At 41.1% G+C, this 27,896-nt stretch overlaps 1 protein-coding gene across 1 annotated transcript; it reads left to right on the top strand.

The window, feature by feature from the left end:
• Nucleotides 1–27,896, top strand: Tm2d1 (TM2 domain containing 1). The gene is made up of 7 exons (NM_053157.2): nucleotides 1–196; nucleotides 2,575–2,648; nucleotides 8,238–8,346; nucleotides 12,683–12,774; nucleotides 17,630–17,703; nucleotides 25,219–25,348; nucleotides 27,586–27,896. The coding sequence occupies exons 1-6, from the start codon at nucleotides 30–32 to the stop codon at nucleotides 25,327–25,329; spliced, it is 627 nt and encodes a 208-aa protein (NP_444387.1). The 5' UTR covers nucleotides 1–29; the 3' UTR covers nucleotides 25,330–25,348; nucleotides 27,586–27,896.

Below are 27,896 nucleotides of genomic sequence, written 5' to 3'. Positions count from 1 at the left end.
ACCGGAAGCGCGAGGACGCGGTGCCCAACATGGCGGCCGCCTGGCCCGCGGGTCGGGCTTCCCCAGCGGCGGGGCCTCCGGGCCTTCTCCGCACCCTGTGGCTCGTGACGGTCGCCGCGGGACACTGTGGGGCTGCTGCCTCTGGCGCTGTCGGGGGCGAGGAGACACCCAAGTGTGAGGACCTCAGGGTGGGACAATATCCTCCGGAAAGCCGCCGTTCTCAGGCGGTCAGCTGGACCCCGGGCTGTGGGATGGGGACCGTGGCCTCCGCTGTGGCTCTAGTGACCATTGGACCCCGGGAGGTGAGGAGGGCTGTGGGGACGAAGGGCGAGCACCGTGGGCTTTCCCTGGACCGATCAGTGGTTGGCACTTCCTTCTCCGATTGACCATGGATTTTACCGGCTTGCCCACTTACTCACACACACACACACACACACACACATCTAGGTTGTGTCCCAGACACAAAAGATGCGAAAATTGTTCGACGCGTTCCTGAAAGTTTGCAGGTGTTGAGGGAGACAAGTAATTACTAGTGAACCAATGCATGTGTCTCACTTGTCATTAACGTAACATATATCACCTACAGCCATCCTCAGATGGCTTCACTTTGTGATTTTAGACAACTTATTATTATGTTTTAAAATTAGAGATCCTCTTGGATGTTTTAAAATGTAATATTTGTATTAGTTCTTTGTGAGAATTTCACCCAGTGGATTTTGATCATATTCAACCTCAAACTCCTTCTACATTGTCTTCCCTCCCACTCCCCCTTAACCTCGACCCCTACCACACACACTTAAAAAAAAAAAAGAAAACTAACACAGGGAGTCAGATATGTGCTGTTCATATCTACAGTGGTATGGGGCTATTCGCTGAAGCATGGTTGCCTTACCTGGGACTTAAACCTATGACTCTCTAACTTAGCAGCCATCAACTGGCCATAGTTAGGGGTGGGGGCTTTTGAATGAGCAAATAATTTAAGTCTAAAACATACTTATACCAGTGACTACCAACTTAAGGGAGCATTTATGCTAATTTAATTACCACAACAGTTTCGTTGGGTGTTTATTTACAGATGAGAAATCTGATTTAGGAATGGGTGAACTGTCTTATTACATTAGCGCACCGCAGAGCAACAAGGTGAAATTCGTGTTATACTCAAAAAACTATGTTTGAACAAAACTTTGGGTACTGACACAGTGCCTCAGACATTTGTGTACAGATCCTCAAACCTGCAGAAGCAAGAAAGAGTCTTAAGAAAAATCTTACAATTAAGAGAATCTGCCAGGCAGTGGTGGCCCAAGCCTTTAATCCCAGCACTCGGGAGGCAGAGGCAGGCAGATTTCTGAGTTTGAGGCCAGCCTGGTCTACAGAGTGAGTTCCAGGACAGCCAGGAGAAACAGAGAAACCCTGACTTAGAGAGAGAGAGAGAGAGAGAGAGAGAGAGATCTGTGAGTTAAGGAGAGCATGCATTAGATTTGCACAGATTACCTCTAATTTGCTTTGCCAACCCCATTATGCAGGGAGTTGCTGACATACTGAGTTTATCATTGTCTTAGGAAAGATGAGAGTGTCCTTCTAAGAAGTATTTGAGCTGATTATGAGCTATTGAACCCTTGTGAGAAGTGACTGAGCCTGTAGAACTCTGGTGACAACTGAACATTGCCTTAATGACAACTAACTAAAGATGACCTTTCCAGAAGTGATTCAGAAGTCCAAATAAGGGTCCACCTGTGACTAGAGACACCCTGTATGCACCATACCTATCCCATTGCAGTGTGAACCATACAATCTTTGGACAATAAAACTTAGAAACATTCTTATTGTTCTAACATCTATTCGAGAGTGGTTTTCAGTAACTTAAGATCCTACTGGAGCCACTGACCACAGAGATAACAACTACAACAGATGCACAGTATCCCAGCTTTGAGTCAACAGATCTGATTTGGCTGCCTGTCACTTACATGACTGGATAAGCCACTCAAAGTTAAACACTCAGCTAGTGCTTCTGTGGCATAGGAATAACAATATCTTCCTCATCTGTTTGTGTTACATGGAATTAAGTGTGAATTAGTTGAATCCAGAGCTCTGGAAACTGATCTGTTTTTAAAGTTAAAAATAATTTGGTGAAGATTTTTAATTTGATGCTGCTTTCTGTCTGTTCCCGGATTGATATTCTTCGAAGATGGCATCATCTGCTAGAACTTTTGATAGAAATTTATTTTATGACTTCTATACAATAATTTAACTTTCAACTATTTTCTAGGGAACACTAAAAAAGTGTATTTGGGTGTTTTGTTTTGAGATAGGGTCTCAACATAGCCCTGTCAGACCTGGAACTCATTCTGTAGATGATGACCTTGAACTCGAGAGATCTTCCTGCCTTTGCCTCCCAAGTGCGACTAAAAGCATGCACCACCACAGCAAGTTTAAAAGTGTAATTGTGTCTGAGTTTGTTGATTAGTACAAACTTAAAGCCTCTCTGTACATGTGAATCAGTAGGAGTATGTAAGACATTTAAAACATAGTGTTTTATGCTAGAAATATAATTCAAATTTCCTTAACTTTTTAAACATATATTTGTAAAGAACCAAAAATAAATGATGCTACGCAAGAACCAGTTAATTGTACAAACTACACAGCTCATGGTAAGATTTCTAGAATCATGTCTTTGAAATGTTTTATAAAATTTTACCTATTTCAAGTAACAGTGCATGACCCCTAAGGGTAATTAATAAATGTGTTTTATGTTGTGTTAGATAATATTGTTCAGTTTTTAGAATAATTTAGATTTGGAAATTGATTAAAATTGTCAACATTCAATTAATTAGTTGGTTAACTAACTAATTAATTTTGTGCTTGTGATTGAACCCAGGGGTCCTTGCATGCTCCTGCAGAGTTATAACCAGTGTCACTATTTAGGTTAAGAAACAAGTTTTCTTAATTATATAATCTGGGGTGTTTTTATGCATATTTATTGTATAGCATTAGAATCTGTTATATAGATCATGCTTTTAAGTTTTTAATTAAGTTTATGTTTAACTGATTTATAAAAACTAACTGTTGTATATTAGTTGTCTGATAAAATGGTGTGTGTGTGTGTGTGTGTGTGTGTGTGTGTAATACTTAAGTCAGGATAACTGTATTTATCCCTGTATTTCCTTCTGCTTCCCAAGCTTTGTTATAGAGATATAAATACAGTTATTTAGTTAGGTTTTGTGCTTCTGTTTTTTTCTTTCTTTCTCTCTCTCTCTCTCTCTTTATTTTTTGGTCTTTTCGAGACAGGGTTTCTCTGTGCATTCCTGGCTGTCCTGGAACTCACTCTGTAGACCAGACTGGCCTCGAACTCAGAAATCTGCCTGCCTCTGCCTCCCAAGTGCTGGGATTAAAGGCGTGCGCCACCACTGCCCTGCCTTCTCTCTCTTTTTAAGACAGGGTGTCGCTGTGTAAGCCTTGAAATCACAGCGATAGATCTTCCTGCCTCTTCCTCTACAGTGCTAGGATTAAAGATGTGCCCTAGTATGTTGTCTTAGTCACTGTTCTGTTGCTGTATAGAGGCACCATGACCAAGGCATGTCTCATAAAAGTGTTTACTTGGGGACTTCCTTACCGACTTAGTTCTTTAGCATCATGGCGGGGAGCATGGTGCAGATGCAGGAGCAGAAAGCTACATCATGATCCACAGGCAGAGAGCAAGACATTGGGGTCTGGAGTAGGCTTGTGAAACCTCACATCCTACCCTTAGTGGCATACTTCTTCCGACAAGGACACATCTCCTAACCCTTTTTAAATAGTGTCGATTACTAGTGATTGAGCATTCAAATATGTGAGCCTACGGGGCACCATGATGGAAAGGCTTGGTATAGGAAAATTGTTCATATTTTGGCAGCGTAGAAGCAGAGCAAGGACAGATAATGGGATAAGGGCGAGTCAGAGTCATGTTCCAGTGACCTACGTCCTCCAATCAGGTCCCACCCTATGAAGGCCTTTTAGAAGTGAGCTTAGACAGTGCACTTTACTTTTAATTGTTGCAGTTTGGTTTTGCTTAGATTTGATTGTGACTGTGCCCTGGCTCTTCTCATTTGGAGTAGAAAAGTATTTAACTTGTGTTTGAATTTATAGGAACACACAGTTGAGAGATTTTGAATATTTTAGATAGACTAGTTATTTTAGGGACTGAATATTTGACACAAACTCGGGTCATTTTGGAAGAGGGAATCTCAGTTGAGAAAAGCCTATGGTGAATTTTCCTGATTGATGACAGATGTGGAAAGCCCAGTTCACTGTGAGCTGTGCTACCCCAGGGCTGGTGGTCCTGGCTGCTTAAGAAAGCAGGATGAGCAAGCCATGAGGAACAGCAGTAAGTAGCACTCTTCCATAGTCTCTGGATCAGCTCCTACCTCCAGGTTGCTCACCCCAACTTCCCTTAGAGATGGAGTATGCTGTGGAACGGTAAGCTGAAGTAGACCCTTTCCTTCATGGTTGATTTTGGTCATGGTGTTTATCACAGCAAAGAAACTCTTAAGTCAGTGTGTGTAAGTGCAGATGCACATGAGGTCATAGGGCAGTTTTAGCACTTTGCCCATCTTTTTGTGGGCTCTTAGGGCTTGGAATCTGACATTGAAGCCTAAGTGTTTACAGAGCCTTGCTCCTTTCTGCCTCTAGAGCACAGTCCCTTTCCCTCTGCTGTACCGTCACTGATGGTAGCCAGTGATTCTTGGCATTGCTGTTTTGCACTTGTATTGGCTAAATCCTTGCCTCTACCTCCATGCATTCTCCCTGGGTGTCTTTACCTCCTCCCTTCATGTGCCCAGTTCCCTTCTTTATTGAGACAGTGTCTTACCGTGCAGCTTTGGCTAGTCAAGACCTCACCATGTAGACCAGGCTGGTCTTAAATTCACAGAGATCCTCTTGCTTCTGCCTCCCCAGTGCTAGGAATTAAAGGTGTTGTGCTACCAGATCTGGCCATTTTCACTTTTTATATAAAAGGTTAAGGCCTACTCTTAATAATGTCATCTTACCTCGATAAATCCACCAAGAACCAATTTCCAAATACGGAACCATTTTTAAGGCATAATTCAGTTTATAACAAATACTATTATGTATTTACATTATATATTCTTTTTCCTAAGATGGAAGTAAGTTTTTAAAAAATTTTACAGAAGAGCCTGTTCTCAGATGATGATGAACATCAAGTTCTTCTGGTTTTCCAATTTTATTTTAAAGAGTACTATAGCATTGTAAATTTTTTGTTTGTTTGTTTTTTTGGTTTTTCGAGACAGGGTTTCTCTGTATAGCCCTGGCTGTCCTGGAACTCACTTTGTAGACCAGGCTGGCCTCGAACTCAGAAATCCGCCTGCCTCTGCCTCCCAAGTAGCATTGTAATCTTAATGCAGTATTTAATGTTCTTTAAACTACGTATTTTTGCAGCTATTTAAATTCATAGTAAAAATCCAAATATCAGATATATGAAGCCTTAAAAAATATTTATGACTGAATAATGCATTAGAGCAGAACTGTTTGAAGCCTGTCCGTTGAGCTGGCTGTGTAGCCAAAAGGGTGACTTTGAACTTCTGATCTTCCTCCCTCCACCCGCTCAGTGCTGGGGCTGCAGGCATGTGTTACCATGTTGGCTTTGTTATCATTGGATAATTCATTATGGGGGCTGTTGTGCACAATGGGCTGTCTAGTAGTATGTGTGGCCACTATCCCCCATGCTAATAGCAGCCCACCAGTAGTTGTAACAGAATGCCTCCAAGAATTACCTGCTGTCTTCTGGGGACCAAAATCACCCCAATTAAGAATTATTGATCTAAGCCAGACATGGTGGCTCACACAATCTTAACACTTGGAGCCTGAGGCAGAAGCATGATGAGTTTGGGTACAAATTCATATTCTATCTCAAGAAACAAAGAGCAAAAGACAAATAACTATACTGTCCTGTCCATGTGTGGTGCCCGTGCTAGTTCAAGTGCTCAAAGCCTGAGGCAGGAAGACTGTTGGGGGCCAGCCTGTGCTACAGAGTTCTAGTGTTCTCCCCTGCTCTCGCTCTGTCTTGGAAGATTCCATCCAGGGCCCTGCTCATGCAAGCCAAGTACTTCACCTGACCACAATCCTTGCCCTTTGTCTACCTTAGCACTGTGTAAACCTTGTTGTATGTCTTGAGTCATAGTGAAATCAGTTGTGAAAAAAACAATTGTTTTGTAAAAGTTTGTATTGAAAGCTTTTATACTCTGAGTCCTTTGTGTCATGATTCAGAACAAGTCACTGCAGTGGGTCACAGGTGAATTGATATGTTTTCTTTCAATAACTGTACAGCTCTGGCCTTAACTACAAGAAGTCTCAATTATATTCTCTTTCCTCAGTGTAATATCCTAGCATGATTACTTCTGTTCTTTTTCTCTTCCCATTCATTTTATGTACTAGTGTTGAACTGAATTGAATCTGTGTCTTTTATCTTGCATGCCACCTTGTTTTAGATTTTTAAAGTGAATTAAATAAATAACAAATAAGTAAAGTTTATGGATTGTATGGTTTGAACTGCGAGGAGTCCAGTGGATATGGGCCTCTCATAGAGAGGGTTTTATTTATTTATTTTTTGATAGTTTTCATGTACTACTCTGCCCTGAAAAACAAAACAAAAAATTGATTTGTTGGAAACTTTAGAATAGTTACAAACCAAACAGAAAATATATTTCTTTCATAATAAAACCATCAGGTCTCAGTGTGTATTTTATTACACAAAGTTCTATTTTTAGCATTAAAAAAAACCCTATGATTATTGATGCTAAATATAGAGGTAAGTATTTGCTAAAACTATCCTAAAAGTATTAGTGCTTTTCATATTCACTGAGAGGATTTATCTCAGTAGTAGAATGTACATGCATGCACACAGATATTGAAGAAAATGTTTTTTCAGATAGGCATGGTATCACATGTCTTTAATCCCAGTTCTTGGAATTAGAGGTGGAAATATAATGGACTTCAAGGTGAACTTTTGCCACATGCAAATGAGTTTGAGGCCAGCCTACATGAGACCTGATCTCAAACAAAATGTGTTGAGTACCTATTAATGCTGTAGACTTTGTGGTATGTAGTTTCATATATTTAACCCCAGTGGCCCTATGATGTAGGTGATCTTAGTGTTATTTTTACCTATAAGGAGGCCAAGTGCTGAAAGAGACAAAAATAACCCAGAGAAGGTCATCCTTGATTCTAAATTCTTCCTTACACCACACAGCTGTACAGAAGCTTGGGTTTTAGGATGGTATCTACCAGGCTCGGGGTAACATCTGTACTGCTTGTCTGTATTGTGTCTTGGGTTATGAGTATAGATTTATATTGCTAAATGCTGAAATAACACTATACCAAGGCCTAGAATATATATCTATATGTTATTCTATACAATATAATACATATACACACACACAAATATATGTATGGCAGCCATTGTCTACAATAGTGTCATCAGTTACTTACCTTGTGTTGTGCAAAATACCTGATAAAACAAAGAGGGTTATTTTGGTTGCCCGTTTCAGGGGATGGAGTCCGTGGTGGCAGGGTAGGTGTGATGGCAGGGGCAGGAGGCAGCAGAGCCCACTCACTGTGCAGGAAGCAGTAGTGAGTGCTGCTGTTCAGCTGACTCCCTTTCCCCTTTATATCGCCATCTACCGTCCCTGCCTAGGGAGTGGCACTGTCCACACTTAGGGTGGGGCTGCCCTAACCAGGTCAACTTTAATTCAGGTAATGCCTCATATATGCATGGAGTTGACAGTCAGGATTAGCCACCACAAATAATTAATAAAAGCTGGGGATATAAACCATAGATCCTGTTAAAATAACTTGATAATTACCAAATGGATTGCCATCAAAAATTTAAGTATCTGAAAGATGAAAAAATTTTAAATCAGTAATATTTTGCAGTTCTTCCTTTGTTATCAGATGCAAGAGACTGAACTAGATGGGCCATGAGCACATCTAAAACAGTATAGCAATATTTGTATTATTATATAAAGAGAACATTATATTTATATTTATCTTCCATATAAATGCATTTCTCATATATATATATGTGTGCATATATATGTATGTATGTATATATATTATAATTCTTTAACTTCTGGTCTAAATTAAAGTCTTCTGTTAGATGTTACAACGGGGGGTAGTTTGTTGTAATATTATAGGTCCTTTTGTGCTTTGCCAGTCTTGAAAAACAATTCATTTTTTTTTGTCATTAGTTCAATGTTTTCCAGCACCCAAAATAACTTGTAAGGATTTGAGTGGTAATGAAACACATTTTACTGGAAGTGAAGTCGGTTTTCTCAAGCCCATATCTTGCCGAAATGTGTAAGTACATTACTGAAAATTAAAATGTTGTATCTTGATTTCATGGAGTGAATGATAATGAAATGTTATGGGAAGTCCTGCAAATATAATATGTGTCTTCTTGCTAATGTCAGATAACCTTCAATTTAAATTCATCAGCCAGAAGCTGGGTTAACTTGTGAGGTAATAGAGGATAGAAATTGACTCAGACCTCATAAAGGAAGTTGATATCACCAAGTGCATTATGAATAAACTTTTTTCAAAATATAAATGCAAATGGGCGTTTACTTATTGTTTCAGAAAAGCAGTGTTGTTAATTGTTTGCCTACTGTGTTAGTTACTTTTCTTACTGCTGTGACAAAATCCTGTACAAAAGCAACTTCTAAAGAAGGGTTATTTTCTCCCACAAGTAGAAGGGTCCAGGGCATCCTAGCAGGGACAGCATGGTGGAGGAGCTCAAGGCAGCCGCGTCCCTTGTGTTGGTAGTCAGGAGTGGAGAGACATGAAGGCTGGGCTCAGTTTATTCTTGCCTTTTGAGTCACTCCAGAACCCTGGCCCATGGAATGTGCTGTCCACATTTAGGGTGGGTTTTCATACTTAAACCCAGCCTAGACACTCTTCTGTAGACATGGCCAGAGGCTTGTCTCCTGGGTAATTCTATATCCTGTCAAGTTGATAGTATTAACCATCACACAATGGTTTCATTCTCTGTAAAAGATGAACAGTAACATGAGGCAGAATTCAGAAGTGGATGAGCATGTGGTAATAAAGGAATGGCCTCTATTTAGAGAGTGTTTTGTTTTTTTCCTATTGGAAAGCTTGCATTCAGTTTTTCTGCTGTGAACTAGAGACATGTCTACTTTTCCTACCTTCTTTCACTTCTGGCATCTTCTATATTAATTATAGGACTGTAAGTGGTTGTATTTTATTTGATGGTACATATTTACAGTTGTGTTAGGAAATAAGTAAAATTTGGATTTTTCTACAACTTTTTTCAGAATCCTTAGAATTAGCAATGTAAAAATTGTTGAAAGGAATTGCTTCCTAGCACTTAGGTATTGTTTGTTCAATTTTTAAATTCTAGGTTGGTACTTCTACCTCATGCATCACAAATGACAGAAAAAATAATATTATGTTCTGGTACAAGAAAGATTTCATGGCCCTTAATACAACTAAGAAACACATCTGCTGAAAATGGCACCTCTCTCAGATTGCCTGTCACAGTTATTATTCTCGCTACTTAGTTTCAAGTTAGTCTGAATTTTATTACAGTGTCTCAGGTTAGATTAAGCTGAGAGAGACTAAGCATTGCTAAATATGGCTATAACACACTGATATCAGTTTTAATAATGTGATCATTAAGGGAAACAGACACTCTAGCCTACCAGCCAATTTATTCCCCTCACAGTAAAATGAACAGATTCCAAATACACCTTTTTGATGAACATTGTATCAGAACTTGAGATCCAACAGTAGTTTTAATGTAAGAGCTGCACACCCAGCGTGTCCTATTGTGCCACAGTTCCTTCATCAGGATGCACAGCGTGTGTGCAGCAAAAGGCCAGCTGGGAATAAGCTCACTGGTGAACTCGTTTTGCTGGGTGTTTCCTTCTCATTGACGTGGGTTGTTTTTTTTTTTTTCCGTACTCTTGCTGACATATTTTTGAAAGTATATAATATTAATATTTAATTAAAGTTACATTTCAGTATTACAGGTAGCTTACTCTGTAAGTCTAGTAACCACATCTATTGATTACTAAGTCACTTAACTATTTATACTGGTCATCTATGTTAACTGAAGCAGGCTAAATTGCTGTAAATTTCAGTAGTTTAGCACAATAAGAATTATTTTTTCGTGAATGATGTGATCTAGTTTGGGTGGCCTTAGAGTTCTGGGTTATGATATGAGCAGGTGCTGGTGGTCCTACACAGCCATGCAGGACCCATGGCTTTGGTTCCTCTAGAGTCCTTTCCATTCACATAATAGTTCAGAGAGAGGAGATGGAACCCTTTGTAAGTATATTTAAGGATGAATACCAGAAATAGCATGTACTTCCACCTTCTCCCCATTGACCAAAACACAGTTCTAGCTGCACTCAATTGCGAGGCCAGCTAAGAAATGTGGTTTAGGTGACTGGAAAATTAGAAATGGTTTGGTGAATGACTATGAGTCTGCCATTCCAGGTGGCTCTTCAGCATGATTTGTATACATAACTAACTAATTGCTGTAGTGTTTCTTCCCTTTACCCAACAAACTTTTGCATAATGGTTTCTACAATACTTACTCATCAGCTATTAGACTTTCTGAGTAGACTCATTCTGGAATTTACCAGCAATACTTGCTTCTCTATCAAATGTTATTTATACACCGTAGTAAAGTCACTCTACAACATTGGCAGTTTCCTTCTTTAAAATGCCTTTGCTCTGATACTGTCTCAGTGAATGGCACCTGTTTTTTAAGGCATTGTTTAGTACTTGGTGGGCAGAGGCAGGAGGATCATAAGTTCAAGGCTAGCCTGTACTATGTGGTACGACCCTATCTCAAAGAAACATAAGACAGAGAAGCCAATCAGAAGCTTTGGAGTCATTCTCTCCATTTCCTTTAATCTCCACTGTAAGTCTGTTGCTTCTGCTTTCTTAGTGTCTGCTGAGTTCTTCACTTTCTTCTCCTGGCCTCATACCTGCCGTGTAGCCAGAGTTGACCTTGCAATCTTGATCCCCTTGCTTCCATCTTCAAATGCTGAGATTATAGCCACAGACCCTCAATCTCAGGACACTAAGGATTTCCTGTATGCTTGTAACTTAACTGTTTAATTTGTGTCTCCATCCTAGACTTAAAAATAAATCTACACTTGTATGTTCAGCTGATTTTTATTCGGCGCTGTTGGGGATCTCATAGATAGCGCAAATTCACATGTCCAAACTAAATTTGATTTCCTTTTCAAGAACCATCTACCTGCCTTTTTCCCTTCAACTTTCTTCACCTTTCTAATGCTTATGATAAAATCTGGAGTACTATTATTGCTTCTTTCCTTCTTTTTTTTCATACCCTAAATTTAAAATATCAGGAAATTGTACATACGTTCAACATATCCAGAACCTGATGACTCTCAGCACGTCTTTTGCTGTTACTCACACAAGCCGTTATTATTTCTCACCTGAGCGTTGGAAAGTATTAAAACACTTTGTCGTCATACTCACTCTTGAATGTGTTACAGGACAGTGTATATTTCACATTCCACTGTTTTGGGGCTTGCCTCTGTTGCTTAATTTGGCTTAAGGGTAATGGGTGGCAGACATAAAGAGGCTTAAGTGTGTTTGTGAAATCAGCTTTTCTTTTGCATTTTGATGAGAGTCCTCAAAAAAAAAAAAAAAAAAAAACTTGCTGCAAATGTCTGCCATGTTTTCATCTTGAACCCTAGAAAATCTTACTGACTCAAAGGGAATCTGTAGCTGTGATCAAGCTCAGGGCACTTCAGCCCAAGTCAGCTGAAGAAGGTGCCGCCATGTTGAACTGTACTGACCCACAGCCAGGCTGCCCGGATGGGTGTTAGAATAATAGCTTGCTATTTAGGCCATTGAGTGTGGAGCTTGTTTTATGGGATGCTTGTGACAGTCGTTGACAATTCTCCATTACAGTCTGTTTTTAGTGTAAGGACCACAGGATTTGAAAGTGTGAAGCATAGTGTGTCACAGTGTTATCTCATTGAAGTGTCCATTTCTCATCCTGTCAGAGGGTTAACACACTGCAAGTGTCCATTTCTCTCACAGTGAACGCTGGAGTGTTAGTCGTGGGTAGCAGCACGGGCACTGCTTTCTTGTGTCTCATGGTAGCTGCTCTTTTTCTTCCTCAGTCTGCTTCTGCTACACCGACCTTAGTCCGCCCCCAGCCCATACAGTGTACTGCTTTGCATTGGCTACTGCTTCTCTTGGGGACTGATACAGCATCCTACTTCACATTAAGTAGCCCCCAGAATTCAGGACTTTCTCTATACTTTGGCATTCTGGATTTGACAAATACCTGCTCTACCTTTTCTTGTTTCAGAATATCTGTAACTTTCTAACAAACTATACAATTAGATTTTAAAATGCCTGGATCGTTGCTTTTTGCCACTAAAATCTAAGTCTCTGAGGGAGAGAGGTCTATGTTGCTTTTATTCATTAAGAAACACATAGTGCATAGCATTCATCGTATACTATAAGCTTAGCATAGTGTTACTTAGCCTCCAAAACGGTAAATGAGTGAACAGATGAGTGAGCCACTGGGTGAATAAGTAATAACTGACAGATGTGTCCCCTACAACGTTCACCGGTTGGCAGTGCATGGCTGTGACACCGAGATTTTAATTCTATGCAGGAATGGCTATTCGTACAAAGTGGCAGTTGCATTATCTCTCTTTTTGGGATGGCTGGGAGCAGATCGATTTTACCTCGGATATCCTGCCTTAGGTGAGTATCCTTCACCCAAACATGAAAAAAAAATCCTTGTGAAACTTATTCAGAGTTTGTGTTAATGAACATTTGCCTATGGTTTAAGTCTCTCCATGTACAAGATTTGTGTGAGTTGCATAGGTACGTTTTTCTCTGAGTTTATACTATGCAGTTCTATATAAAGCAGGCAATATTGGCTGTTCCTGAGTAGTCTCCTTTTGGAAAACACACTTGAGTGTGAAGGCTTATCACTTGACTGTTGTGTTATGCTAGGTCCACAGTGCCTATGTAGTAAGCCTTTACGAGTGTGTTTTTTCTCCCCAAGAGTGTCATCTGCCAGAGTCACTCACTGTCACTGTTGCCCTGCTCTCGCCCTGAGAATAGCCGCAGCTCCTCTCAGGGCACATTGGGTTTTGGTGATCTCTAGGTTGGTTCCACAGCTTGGTTGTTGTGAACGATGCTGCAGGGATATGGATGTGCAGTGTCTCTGTGCTGTGCTGACTCGGAGTCCTTAGGATAAATATGCAGAGTGGTGTGGCTGGGTCACATGGAAGATGCACAGTGACCTTTGGGCTTTCATGGAATCTTTGGAGTTTGGGAAGGTGGCCTCTTTCAGTGTTAGTTCTTTGAATGCCTGAGCACAGGAGGTCTTTCTGTCTTCTAGTATCTCCTAGTAGTGTTTCGCTTTTTTCTTCAGTGTTTTAAATTTTCATTAGACCATTCTTATACTCCCATGGTTAGGTCTCATTTAAGGTATTTTACTTTTTCTTGAGGCAAATTGAGACTACAGTTATATTTTTTTCCTTAACATGTTTGTTAATAGAATACAGGAAGGCTTGTAGTTTATTTTTTTTCTTTCTTTTTCTTTTTTATCTTGTATTTTAAATTTTGGGTTTTTTTCCCATTAATTTTTTTATTTATTCACTTTACAGCCTGATCGCAGCTCCCCTCCTTCTTTTCCTCCCAGCCCCACCCTTATACCCCCTCCCCACTCTCCCCTCTCCTCAGAAAAGGGGAGGCTCCCATGGGTACCCACACACCCTGGCAGTCAAGTCACAGCAAGACTAAGTGCGTCCTCTCCCACCGAGGCCAGACCAGGCAGTCCAGCTATGGAAAGGGGAACACAGTCAGAGCCAGCCCCTGCTCCATGTTAGAGGACCCACATGAAGAACAAACTGTGCATCTGCTACATATGTGTAAGGGGCCTAGTTCCAGCCCACACATTCTCTTTGGTGGTGCTTCAGTCTCTGGGAGCCCCAATGGGCCCAGGTTAGTTTACTTTGTAGGCCTAATTGTGGTGTCCTTGACCACTCCAACTCCCTCATTCCTTTCCTGCCACTCTTCCATAAAACTCCCTGAGCTCCACCTGATGTTTGGCTGTGAATCTCTGCATCTGAAGACAGTTATGCTTGGCTCCTGTGTGCAAACATAGCAAAATGTTATTTTTCCCTTTTATATTGTATATTTTCTTTATTTACATTTCAAATGTTATCCCCTTTCCAGGTGTCCCCTCTGGAAACCCCCCATCCCATCACTGCCTCTGTGAGGGTGTTCCCCCACCTGCCCACCCACCCCTGCCTTCCTGCCCTGCCATCTCCCTACACTGGGACATCAAACCCCCTCAGGCCCAAGGACCTCCTCCCACAGATGTCCAACAAGGCCATCCTCTGCCACTTATGTGGCCAGAGCCATGGGTCCCTCCATGTGTATTCTTTGCTTGGTGGTCTAGTCTCTGGGAGTTCTGGGGAGGCTGGCTGGTTGACACTGTTGCTCTGCCCATGGGGCTGCAACCCCCCTCAGCTCCTTCAGTCCTTTCCCAATTCCTCCATCGGGGACCCAATGCTCAGTTCAATGGTTGTCTGCAAGCATCCATCTCCATATTTGTCAGGCTCTGGTAGAGCCTCTAGGAGACAGGTATATCAGGCTCCTATCAGCAAGCACTTCCCAGCATCCGTAATAGCATCGGTGTTTGGCGACTGTATATGGCATGGATCCCCAGGTTGGGCAGTCTCTGTATGGCCTTTCCTTCAGTCTCTGCTCCACACTTTGTCTCCATATTTCCTCCTGTGAGTATTTTGTTCCCCCTTCTAAGAAGCACTGAAGCACCCACTTTGGTCTGCCTTCTTGAGCTTCATAAGGTCTGTGAATTGTATCTTCAGTATTCCAAACTTCGGGGCTAATACTCACTTATCAGTAAGTGCATACCGTGTGTGTTCTTGTGATTGGGTTACCTCACTCAGGATGATATTTTCAAGTTCCATCCGTTTGCCTGCGAATTTCATGAAGTCATTGGTTTTTTTTTTTTAAAGATTTATTTATTATTATACATAAGTTCACTGTAGCTGACTTCAGACACACCAGAAGAGAGTGTCAGATCTCATTATGGGTAGTTGTGAGACACCATGTGGTTGCTGGGATTTGAACTCAGGACCTTTGGAAGAGCAGTCAGTGCCCTTACCCGCTGAGCCATCTCACCAGCCCGAAGTCACTGTTTTTAATAGCTGCGTAGTACTCCATTATGTAAATGTACCACGTTTTCTGTATCCATTCCTCTGTTGAGGGACATCTGGGTTGTTTCCAGCTTCTGGCTATTATAAATAAGGCTGCTATGAACTTAGTGGAGCATGTGTCCTTATTACATGTTGGAGCATCTTCTGGGTATATACCTAGGAGTGGTATAGCTGGGTCCTCAGGTAGTACTATGTCCAATTTTCTGAGGAACCTCCAGACTGATTTCCAGAGTGGTTGTACCAGCTTACAATCCCACCAGCAATGGAGGAGTGTTCCTCTTTCTCCACATCCTAGCCAGCATCTGCTGTCATCTGAATTTTTGATCTTAGCCATTCTGAGTGGTGTGAGGTGGAATCTCAAGGTTGTTTTGATTTGCATTTCCCTGATGACTAAGGATGTTGAACATTTCTTTAGGTGTTTCTCGGCCATTCAGTTTCCTCAATTGAGAATTCTCTGTTCCCCATTTTTTTTTTTTTTTTTTTTTTTTTTTTGGTGGACAACATGACTTTTTTTTTTTTTAGATTTATTTATTTATTTATTTATTATATGTAAGTACACTGTAGCTGTCTTCAGACGCACCAGAAGAGAGCATCAGATCTCATTACGGGTGGTTGTGAGCCACCATGTGGTTGCTGGGATTTGAACTTCAGACCTTCAGAAGAGCAGTCGGGTGCTCTTACCCACTGAGCCATCTCACCAGCCCTCCCCATTTTTTAATAGGGTTATTTGGTTACTTGGAGTCTTAACTTCTGGAGTTTTTTGTATATATTGGATATTAGCCCTCTATCAGATGTAGGATTGGTAAAGATCTTTTTCCAATCTGTTGGTTGCCGTTTTGCCCTATTGACAGTGTCCTTTGCCTTACAGAAGAAGCTTTGCGATTTTATGAGGTCCCATTTGTCGATTCTTGATCTTAGAGCATAAGCCATAGGTGTTCTGTTCAGGAAATTTCCCCCTGTGTCCATGTGCTTGAGGCTCTTCCCCATTTTCTTTACTATTAGTTTCAGTGTCTCTGGTTTTATGTGGAGGTCCTTGATCCACTTGGACTTGAGCTTTGTACAGGGAGATAAAAATGGATCAATTTGCATTCTTCTACCTGCTGACCGACATGTACTTGATTAGCCTGCATGTATTTTATTGAGAATTTTTGCATCTTTGTTCATCAGGAAGATTGATCTCTATTTGCTGTTATGTCTTCATCTGGCTTTGCTATCAAAGTAATACTAGCTTTGTAGAAAGATTCTAGAAGTATATTCTGTTTCATGACATAATTTGAGAAGGGTTAGTTTTAAGATTTATTTATTTATTTATTTATTTATATTTTATGTGTGTGACTTTTTCCTGCATGAATGTGTGTGTACAGTGTGTATACCAGTACCCTTGGAGATTAAAAGAGGGCATCAGAGCTGGGCAGCGTTGGTGCACACCCTTCCTTAATCCCAGTACTTGGGAGGCAGGGGGAAGTGGATCTCTGGGTTCAAAGCCATCCTGGTCTACAGAGCCAGTTCTAGGATGGCCAAGGCTACTCAGAGAAACCCAGCTCCCCCTGGGGGCAAAAACAAGAAGGAGAAGGGGGCATTGGATTCACTGAAACTGGAGTTGCAAGTGGTTGTGAACCACCATGTGGGTGCTGGGAATTGGACTTGGTTCTTACAAGAACTGCTTAACTGCTGATGCAAAAATTCTGGGCTCAAACTGGTGGAGATCCATCTCCCCTGCCTCCCGAGTACCGGGATTAAAGATGCGTGCCAGCACTCTTGATTTTGACTAAGGAGCTAGGAAACAGAAACTTTAAAAGCTCTAGGACGAATTGTATGCATTTGAATTACTACTCAAATTTTTGGAATTTTTAAATTTTTCTTGGACATTTTTTTGTGGCTTGATAGTATAGAGTTGAACTTTCTACTCTGCTCAGTAAGACTTATATTACAGAATGTATTTTATCTGTTCAGATCAATAAGGGGCTTTGGTGCTAGAAGGTATTCTGTAGCTCTGGGGTACTCAGGTTCGCTTGTGCTGCGACCCCTGTGCCTGCTGGCCAGGCACACGGAGCTCTCCTCTGGCCCTGGTGTGCGGAGGTGTAAACATTTGTTTTTCTTAAGTTTTGTGCGAGTATATTGCTTTTCATTTTCCTTAATATTTTGTTATTGTTAGGAATTTTTAAGCTATGTTGTGACATTTTATGTACATGAAGTTCCTTTAAAACGTTCTTGTATTTTTTTTAGGTGAGATTTGAAGTTTTAAGATTATTCTTTTTCTCATCATACTATAGAGTATATAATAGTTTTGTAGAAAACCTGAATCTCTTTAAGTATTTATGAGACTTACTGGACTGTAAACTACTTTTCCTATGTTTTCCTAGGCTTGTTAAAATTTTGCACCGTAGGATTTTGCGGAATTGGGAGCCTAATTGATTTCATTCTTATTTCAATGCAGGTAAGTTAGTTTCATTCTGGAACATAGACTGTCTTTACAGTCAGTGAGGAGTTTGGTGGTCTGCTGGTGGATACACTTAGATATATTAGAAAATAAATGCTTTACAGCTTTTCTGCAGATGCTGGACCTAAGTGGTTGCACTTTTAGTAAATATTTCTCAAGCTGTAGCTTTAAAAGCCGTAGCATACTTATTTCAAAAGGGACTCCATGTTCAGAAATGACTGTAGATACGGGTTCAAGTGGGTTAGAGATTTCCTTACTGAAGAATTTTCTGAAACCTTTCTGATTTTATGACATATTCTGGAATGAGCCTCTAAGGCAGGTTGCAATGGTTTCTCTGACTTGCCATTTATTTGCCTGATAATTGTGATCATCTTGTCAGTCAATGGGACTCTGGTGTACGTACCAACATGCCGGGGGCAGAAGTCAGGCAACATGCCGGGGGCAGAAGTCAGGGCTTTTGTTTTGTTTTTTTTTGTTTGTTTTGTTTAGTTTTATTTTTGAAATGCATAGACACTCTTTAAATTGTACTATGTGTAAATGACAGAAGTTGTAATCTAATCTAGTTTACTGGATACAGAACAAAGGAATATATACGTACTCTGCATGGTTTCTAGTAATAGAATAGCCTCAAGCAAAACCAAGTGCATTCAGATTCCATATTTCCTGTGATAGCCTCACCTTCTCATGCTGCAGTGGGTATGGTGAGTGGTACAGTTTATGACATGCCGCCCTTAAGCACTTAAAAGTACCCCCGATATTTTCTGTGATTACTCGTGAAACTTCTTCAATTATTGGCAAGGATGACTCCTGGCAGATAGCAGTTTGGCAAGTAGGTATGGAGCACGTAGTATTCTGAGTGAGAATGTCAGCGTGTACTTAAATCATTACGTGTTGCTCTGTGTTTTCACTCAGCACTGCCCATCTTCCGCTCTGGCTGCTTGGCAGTATTGCTGTTTTAAAGCCAGCCAGCATACTGTGAGGAAGGGCAGCATATGGACCAAAGCTAGAAGAGTTAAACATGGAAAATATTCGGTTTTCAAGTTAGACTTTTCTTGCCTTTTCACACAAGCCACATGCCTGGTCAGACATCCTGTGTCCTCTGACTCTGGAACGGGTGAATGTATGAAGAGCCAAAGGCTCCTATGCACAAATGATCTTGAGCTGAGGCTAAGCAGTACTGAATCCCAGAACAACCTGGACTACACTGGGAAACCGTGTTTCAACAAAACAAACAAACAATAAAGCTCAACCTGTATGTAGTGGCACACTTGTTTAATCTTAGCACCTGAGAGGCTGCAGGAGTTCTAGGTCAGTCTGGGCCACATAAACCCTGCTCAAAGAAAGAAAAAGAAAACAACAATTAGTGCTTATCTGTCCATTTGTTTGCGCTCTTTATTAATAAATGCTCTGTCACTGACCTACATTCCCAACTCTTCATTTTGTTTCTGAATCCATTCATGACGTTTGAAATTTACAGAATAGTTGGTTTATCTAAGGAGCCTGCTGTCAACAATTCAGTCTGTTAACTGGGGTCTGTATATGTTGCTGAAGTGTAGGTAATGAAGTACTTAGCTACCTACATTTTTTAAAAATTTAATTTATTTTTATTGAAATGCCACTTGAATATGCATAATGAAAAATTTGTTTTACAACAATAAAATCAAATACTTAAAAGTTGCAGACACATTAATAAAATTCAGGTAAAGTAAACTTTTTGTATGCAGTAAAATATTTAACAAAGTTGTGGAACTGTCTTACTTAAATGGATAGTTCAAAATCATTAATTACATTCAGTAATGCTGAGCAACCGTCACTGTATATACTTTAAGTATATTGGATGTATGCTCTATCTATCTATCTATCTATCTATCTATCTATCTATCTATCTACCTACCTACCTACCTACCTACCTATCCATCCATCCATCCATCCATCCATCCATCCATCTTGTCATCCTCTCTCTCTGTGTGTATGTGTGTTTTCTTGATTATGGAACTAGGAATTGAAAATGTTTACCCAAGTGTTACATAGCAACATGAAAATGCCTTAAAATCATAGTTTACTGTCACAATAATTTTAGCTAGATCTGGTGGTTCAGGCCTGTAATCCTGGCTACTTGGGAAGCTGAGGCAGGAAGATTGCAAGTTCAAGGCCTACCTGGGCTCTAGTGAGATCTGTGTCAGTTAATTAAACCTTGTATCCAGATAAAGTAAAAAGACCGGAGAGACTGCTTGGTAGAAAGGCCGACAAGTATGCAGGAGCCCCTGACTTAAACCCCTGGAACACAAACAAACAAGCAAAAAAGGAGGAGAAGAGTTCTCAGCTATGAAGATGAGTAGCACAATACTATGAGATACAATTTTAAGCAGTAATTTTTAATCATTTATTTGTATGTATATGAGTGTTTTGCTTGCATACATACCTGTGTACCAGATGCATTCCTGTGCTCACAGAAGCCAAAAACAAGGGTTGAATTGTGTGGTACTGAAGTTACAAAGAGTTATAAGCCACTCTATGGGCACTAGCAATTGAACCTGAACTCACTGGAAGAGCAGCCACTGATTAATTTCTACAGCTCCTGTACATATTTATTCAAAGAATTTCACATTTTTAAAATTAATTAATTTATTTATTATATGTAAGTACACCATAGTGTGTCTTCAGACACTCCAGAAGAGAGCATCAGATTTTCGTTATGGATGGTTGTGAGCCACCATGTGGTTACTGGGATTTGAACTCAGGACTGGAAGTGCAGTCTGCACTCTTAACCACTGAGCCAGCTCACCAGCCCCGAATTTCACATTTCTAAGAATAAGTACAGATCCAAATCACATGGCAGCCCAGTGTGCCTGTGAGTGGGAGGGTGGGTTGGGGGGTTATGAGTGTATATTGATGTGGGGAGGATTGTCAAGAATTACACCAAGAGCATCAAGGATAAAGAGCAAGACGTTCTCTGCAGCGCACCCCCATTTCCATGGCTATGCCAAAGGAACCTGTGAGTGTTACTTCTAATGCAAGCAAATTGTAGATCTTGCTCTGGGGACGCCATCTTGGTTTGCAGTGTGGGCCCTGACCTGGTGTGATTGCTGGCTGGAGATTGTTGGCCAGCTGGCTCCAGAAGCTTGCAGCTTGTTTTCCAGAGTGTAAGAGTCTGCTACCCCCAGTGTCTGAACTTAATTATTAGAGCAGCTACAAAAACTGCTGGGCTTGAGTTTGTGGCTTTAGGGCTTTGTATTTAGGAGACATTAATGTGTAGCATAGAAAGTTCTTAATTTAAATTTTCTAATTAAATTTTTTAAAATTTGAGCATGTGCTTATGTATGTGTGTGTAGGCACATATCATGACATACATGTAGAGGGCACAGAACAATTCTGTGGAGTTGGGTCTCCTTCCGTTGTGTGTTCCAAGGAGCCCTGGCTGTCTGGGTAGACAGGAAATGCATTTTATCCACTAAGTCATTTCATTGACCCGAAAGTGACCCTAAGAATGTGTTGGCCCTCTTGTTCACCTGCTTGTAGGACAAAGAGCTTTGAAGAACTAACATTAATAACTCAAGGGAAAATAAATGCTCTATAATATGATTTCTAAGATATATTGAACCACATTCTTGTAAACTGTTGTGAGTGCCATCTTCATATAGGAAGGGGAGGGGACTCACACTCTGCCTTTCTATAAGTCAGTGGCGATAGACACAGTGTAATTCAAGTCAGTGGCTGACACACTGTGAAGCACCTGCGCTTAAAACCAACTCACACGGCCTTATTAGAAATGCACGATATTAAAAAGTCACCCAATCATCTATCACCCTATTCTAACATTTGTGTATTGTTTTCAATGAGTAAATGCAATTATCAGGAAAAATAGTACAGGGAGACTGTAAAGCCAAAGGCTCAGCTCCAGAAGGAGCGCACTCTCCCAGACAGGTTTCTGCAGTGCTATTTGGCCCCTTTCCACCAGCTAAGCTTCACTTTTTTGTTTTCTTAATAAAGTCTCAGAATGTCGTCTTCTAATTACCCATTCTTCTCTTAGCTTAATGTTCCTAGTAATTCCTCATGACCCTAGCCACAAAAAATGTCACAGATGCATTCATTTTTACTTAAATTTACACATAGCATCCATAAATGTCAGACAAGTTAATTTAATCTTTAGGAATTAAGTCAACACGCACAGCAGCTGCTGACATCCATAAGCAGCTGGCTGTGTAGGTATTCGTTGAATCCACTAGAGAGATCTCCCTGTTGGCTGGCATGGTGATAGTCTGCTGCCTTTCTGGAGTAGTGTAGGAATTAAGTATTTGTTGAGCTGAGCTTTTGTTTGTATGAGATGGATTCTCATCATGTAGCCCAGGCTGGCTTTAAGGTCCTTCATTCCAGCAGTTCAGCTCCTGTGTATTCTTGCCTCAGCCCCCACTGCCAACCATCGGGGACTACAGCTGCAGACTCTACGTCCAGCCTTCTTAGTTTTTGCGGCTGAATGAACTATATATTTATATTTTTAAACTGAAGTCCTTTTGTTTTATGTGTATGAGTGTTTTTACAGAGAGTGTGTGTGTGTATACACCACATGTGTGTCTGGTGCTTGGCAAGGAGAGAAGAGAGTGTCAGCTCCCTGTGAGCTGATGGTGTGGATGACTGTGAAGCCACTGTGTGGGTGCTGGCAACCATGGCCAGGTCCTCTGCATGAGCAACAACTGCCTTTAACTTCTGAGTCATCTTTTCAGTCCCTGTTTGTTTATTTTTGTAAAACAGGTTTTTTGTGTGTAGCTCAGGTTGACCTTGAACTTGTGGTGATCCCCCTGCCTCCACTTCTCAAGTGTTAGGATTACAGTTTCTCATCACAACTCCCAGCTCTGAAATCACTTTTAAATGAGACGTGTTCGTGACAGCTTTTTTTACTCCAGTTGTATAACCCTTAGAAGAATATTTTTAAGTCTGTACCCTCTGCATATTTTTAAATTGACATTTAAGTTTTCCATCATAAATTTAAATAGTTTCATGGAATGTAATTTTAAATATTGACATGTTTAAATTAAACTGTTACATCAATTTTTAAATGTATCCAACAGTCTATAAATACCACAAAATTTAAATGTCATCTACTTTATAAAAAAAGTAATAAACTCTTCACAAACTATAATAATTTTGTTTTTACTTAAAATATTAAATGGCTTCATGTAAAGGTTCTGGAAGATGAGCTCTGTAACCAGCATGCAGACTGACACGGCCCTGAGGTAGACATACTGACAGGGCATGTGCGATGCACCTGTTCCAGCTCACTGCAGGCCCAAAGCATTTTGCCAGGCTGTTTTCTTCCCACATGAAGACTTCCCCACTACTTCCAGATACAATGCTGCTTTAACCACCTGAGAAACAACAGCCAACCCTAGCTTACTGGCAAACTTGGGAAAACTACCTTCAACAGTTATCAACAAGCACTGTATTGTGTGAGGTCTCTCAGCAGCGCATCCTTTTACTGTAGCAGTCTGATCTCTGGTTTCTGTCAGGTGCATGTGCAGGCTCCTTCCTTCGAGCTAGTCCCATTCTATGGTAGTGCAGGCTCTCATTTATTCATCTGTAAAATAAGCACAAGGACTCTCAGAGCCTTGAGACTTAAAAGTGCATGAAGCTACTGCTACACCACCCTGTTGCCACCGTGCCTGTCCTGATGCTGTAATGCTATGGCACTGCAGGACACCATGTCCTTACATATCCCTACAGTTTCCCTGTGCCATAGACCTGTAGGGAATACTGGTGTAAGCAGCCACAATACCAATAGCAGGGCATCCCGGCCTCATCGGCTTCTGTCAGGAGTTTTCACCCTGTGTTTGGATCTGAGGCAGCTGCTCATCCGGACTTTAGAGATAAACTCCCATGGCTCAAGGTCAGCCCGGGCCAGGTATTTTACAGTCGCAGTTGAGACCAAAGCCAGAGTTCTGTATAAGTTAGTGTCTGATTGGCCCACCAACCTCCAGGGACCAAAAATCCTCAGAGTTTTTTTTTTTTTTTTTTTAAATACTTGGGGGCAGTTGTTATTGTAATTTTTGGGGTAGGCTTTGATGTTAGCTTTTTTAGTATGATCATTATCTTTTTAGCATGATCATGATAATGATGGTACTGCTTGGAGAAATGACCACAATGAGAGGAGACACAGAACAGAAAATAGTGAAATATGTCTACTGAAGCCTGGTGCTAGTGTTAGTTTTACAGAGTATTGATACCTATACAACTTCCTAACTTAGCAAATTCTTGTTTACTACTGTTAAGGCTACAGTTGTTGTTGTTGTTGATATATGTGTGTGTGTGTGTGTGTGTGTGTGTATATACATACACACACACACACACACACACACACACACACACACACACACACACGGAGGGTCATGCCATGTAGAGGTTAGAAGACAAGCTGCTGCTAGAGTTGTTTTTCTCCTTTCACCAAGTAGGTTCCAGAGATGAAACTGAGGCTGTCAGGCTTGGTCAAGGCTCCTCTGGGCTTGCTGAGCCATCCCACTGGCCTGCTCTGGGCTTGCTGAGCCATCCCACTGGCCTGCTCTGGGCTTGCTGAGCCATCCCACTGGCCTGCTCTGGGCTTACTGAGCCATCCCACTGGCCTGCTCTGGGCTTGCTGAGCTATCCCACTGGCCTGCTCTGGGCTTGCTGAGCCATCCCACTGGCCTGGAGATTTCTGCCTTAAATAATAACCTGTAGAGTCTTGTTAACTCTACTGATGTGGTTAAGAGTGGACGGATAATGATGTAGTGGACACGCGTATTGTTTAAATAAATATATTTTTATGATTTTGTGTGATTATTTTGCCTCCATGTATGTCTGTGTGTCATGTACATTCACTGCCCGTGGCCTGAAGAGGGCATCAGATCCCTTGGTACTGGAGTCACACATGGTTGTGAGCCACTGTGTGGATGGTGGGAGCCAAACCTGGGCCTTGTGTAGGATCATCAGTCTTCACACCTGCTGAGCCTCCCTCCATCCCCGGTGTGGGAATGTTCTCTCAGCATCTTCCCTTGGCAGTCTAGGTAATCGTAGTCAGTTTCACTGCCATCTCACCTCCTTCTGGGAGTCTGGCCTAGGCAGTCAGAGGAGATTTTATTTACTTGGATGTAGTCATTATCCAGCCATAGTCATCAGCCACAAACATACCTGGGGAGAGAAGAGTATTGGAAAAGGCTGAGGTGGGAATACATGGTTCAGGCATTGCCAGCCTGCAGGGAGAACGGGAGCAGAGCATAGGGGCGGGAGGCCAGAGCAAGGGGCACACAGTATGGAGGTCGCACAGAAACCCAGTCCTGGCAGTGTTTCTTTTGATCCCAGGAGCCTCTTGCCACTTCACCTGCTTTGCTTTTTTCTTAGACTTGTTTTATTGAGGGGGCGGGGAAGGGAGGTGTTTGAAGGTCAGGTGGGTTGGGCCACTGAAGTAATTTTATTGCTTACTAACAAAGATAAACTCAAATATCTTTTGTAAGAAGACTAACTTAACATTTTTATCTTTTCTAGATTGTTGGACCTTCAGATGGAAGTAGTTACATTATAGACTATTATGGAACCAGGCTTACAAGACTCAGCATTACTAATGAAACATTTAGAAAAACCCAGCTGTACCCATAAGTGTTTAAAAAGATAAACAGTAAGTACTATGTGTGTCTCTCACTTTAACTCTGTGTTTCTCGTGGACTTATGAGACTGGAAGAGCCGTGGGAAGGTTGGAGAGATCATTTGAGAGGCTCCAAGCCTCTCTTTTACCTTCATCAGAAAGTTCAGATCCACATGTGTGGAAGCGTCTCCAGTCCACTGAAGATATTCTTACACTGCTCAAGCGCCTGCAGTGTCCTATACAGAGTCTTTCATAAGAAAAAAAGAACAAAGAAAATATTATACGGTGCTAATGGTGAGGTGAGCCGTACGGCTTCTGTGAGAAGTGCCTTCATTGGCCATTTCTCTGGCCAAGATAGTCTTTTGCTTGATTCTTGTTTTGAGAAGGATTTGTTGTTGTTGTTGTCGTTGTTTTTAAGAAACTAATTTTTTAACAATTTCACACACGTATATGATCACACTCCCCTCCTCTCACCTTCCTCTCTTATCTCTTCCCATCCCCGCTGATTCGCCTCCTTCCTCCTTCACAGGCCTCTCTCCCATTATCCTGTCTTTTTACTTTTGCTTTGTGACACTTTGGATGGGGCACTCATTAGCTTAGTGATCACACTGCTAGGGACAAGGATTCCTTCCCCCCATCAGCCATCAACTGCCGCTAGCTCTCCCGGGCTCCAGCTTCTTTCTCCCATTCACGACTCAATGTTTATAGCCTTGTTTCTTTTCTTTTTTTCAGTGCTTGGGATTGAACCTAGGGCCTAGCACATGCCATGCAAGTGTTCCACAACTGAACTCCATCCACATCCTGTTTCTTGGTTTTTTTAGATAGATATTAGTAAGTAGATAGTTTAGAGTGGCCTGGAACTGGCTATGTTGCTCAATATGATCTCAAACTCCAGGTCCTCATGTTTGCACCTACCAAATACTAAGATTGTGCACCAACATGCCCAATATTGATATTATTATTATTACTTATTATTATTTTTGGTTTTTTGAGACAGGGTTTCTCTGTGTAGCCCTGACTGTCCTGGAACTCACTCTGTAGACCAGCCTGGCCTCGAACTCAGAAATCTGCCTGCCTCTGCCTCCCAAGTGCTGGGATTAAAGGCATTCGCCACCACTGCCCGGCTTGATAGGAATTTTAATCTCCTTTTTTTCTTCCCTAAATTCAAAAGCTGGAACATCTAAACTTTTAATGTCTTTAAGTACTTAATCCAAGCTAATAATTAGGTCTACCCATTAGGTTACTGATTTCAGCGTTTAATAGGCCTACTGGCTAGACTGAGAAGTTGAAGTCTTCCTGGCTGAATATCTGCTACTACAAAGACTTACTCCAATTGCTGTATTAGTCTAGTCTAGTCCAGTGCTGTCCAGATTTTCTCAGAAGGACATGGGTAGGTCAGGAGTATATCTTCTGGTTATAGGATTGAACAGTGACCATCTCTGCAAAATACAAAACTGGCTCTATATAAAGTTTCCAGATTTTCACTATATAGCCCAGGCTGGCTTGAAACTCATTATATGGCTCAGAGTAGCCTCAAACTCTTCATTCTCCTGTCCCAGCTTCCTGAGGGCTGGGATAACAGGCATAAACCACCATGCTTGGCTTAAAATTCTTTCTTATAGAGCACATAGTACTCTCCCAAAGGACTTGAGTTTATTTCTAAGTTACTGCAGAGTCTCCAACACCCTCTCCTGGACACCTAGAGCATCTGCATTTGCATGGGCACTCCCCCTCCCCTGTTCCATGCATAAACATATAAAAATAAGATCAATCTTTAGATAGTCCTAAATACATTTTTCTATTTTTCTAATCTCTCTCTCTCTGTGTGTGTGTGTGTGTGTGTGTGTGTGTGTGTGTGTGCGCGCGCGCGCACGCGCGCGCGTGTGAATGAATGCATGTGCTTACCATGGCATATCTGGAAAAGTCTATTCTCACCTTCTGCCACGTGCATTCTGGAGATTGAAGTCACATCATCAGGCTTGTTGGCAAACACCTTATCCACTGAGCTGTCTCATGCACCTTGTGACCTTTTTAATAGCATATAACACTACTGTAAGAGTAAGGGGGAAAGTATGTTGATAGGATAAGGTGTTCCGATATCTATCATGAGCTAGAAGCTAAGTCAGTGATGGAGCACTGCCTAGCATGCATAAAGGCCTACAGTGCATCCCCAGTCGGGAAGAGAAACAAGCAGAAATGTGTCTGCGTAACTTGATGGGAACATTTTTAACCTTCATTTCTTTGTTTTTTTGTTTCTGTTTTTGTTTTAGGATTTGAGCCTCCCTGATTTCAATCAAGAGCCCTGTGTGTGGAATTCCAGATTTTTCTTTTCCTTTAATATCACTTTATGGGTTCTAGATGATGTTTTGACATGTGCTCAACCTTGATTTGTTGATTTAGTTAAAATATACTATTCCTAGATTTATTTAACAGTCTTTCTTAAAATCAGTATACTATTTTAGTGGACTTCTGTCTCTATGAGACAGCTAGTCCATTACTGTTACTATTGTATTACTGTCATGTTCTTTACATGTCACTTGTCATTTTTATTTGTGAAAAATAAAAAGATAATTTATTCACA

Source organism: Mus musculus, chromosome 4 (genome assembly GCF_000001635.26).
Source record: "Mus musculus strain C57BL/6J chromosome 4, GRCm38.p6 C57BL/6J".
Classification (NCBI taxonomy): domain Eukaryota; kingdom Metazoa; phylum Chordata; class Mammalia; order Rodentia; family Muridae; genus Mus; species Mus musculus.
This window is presented reverse-complemented; position numbering and strand designations above follow the sequence as displayed.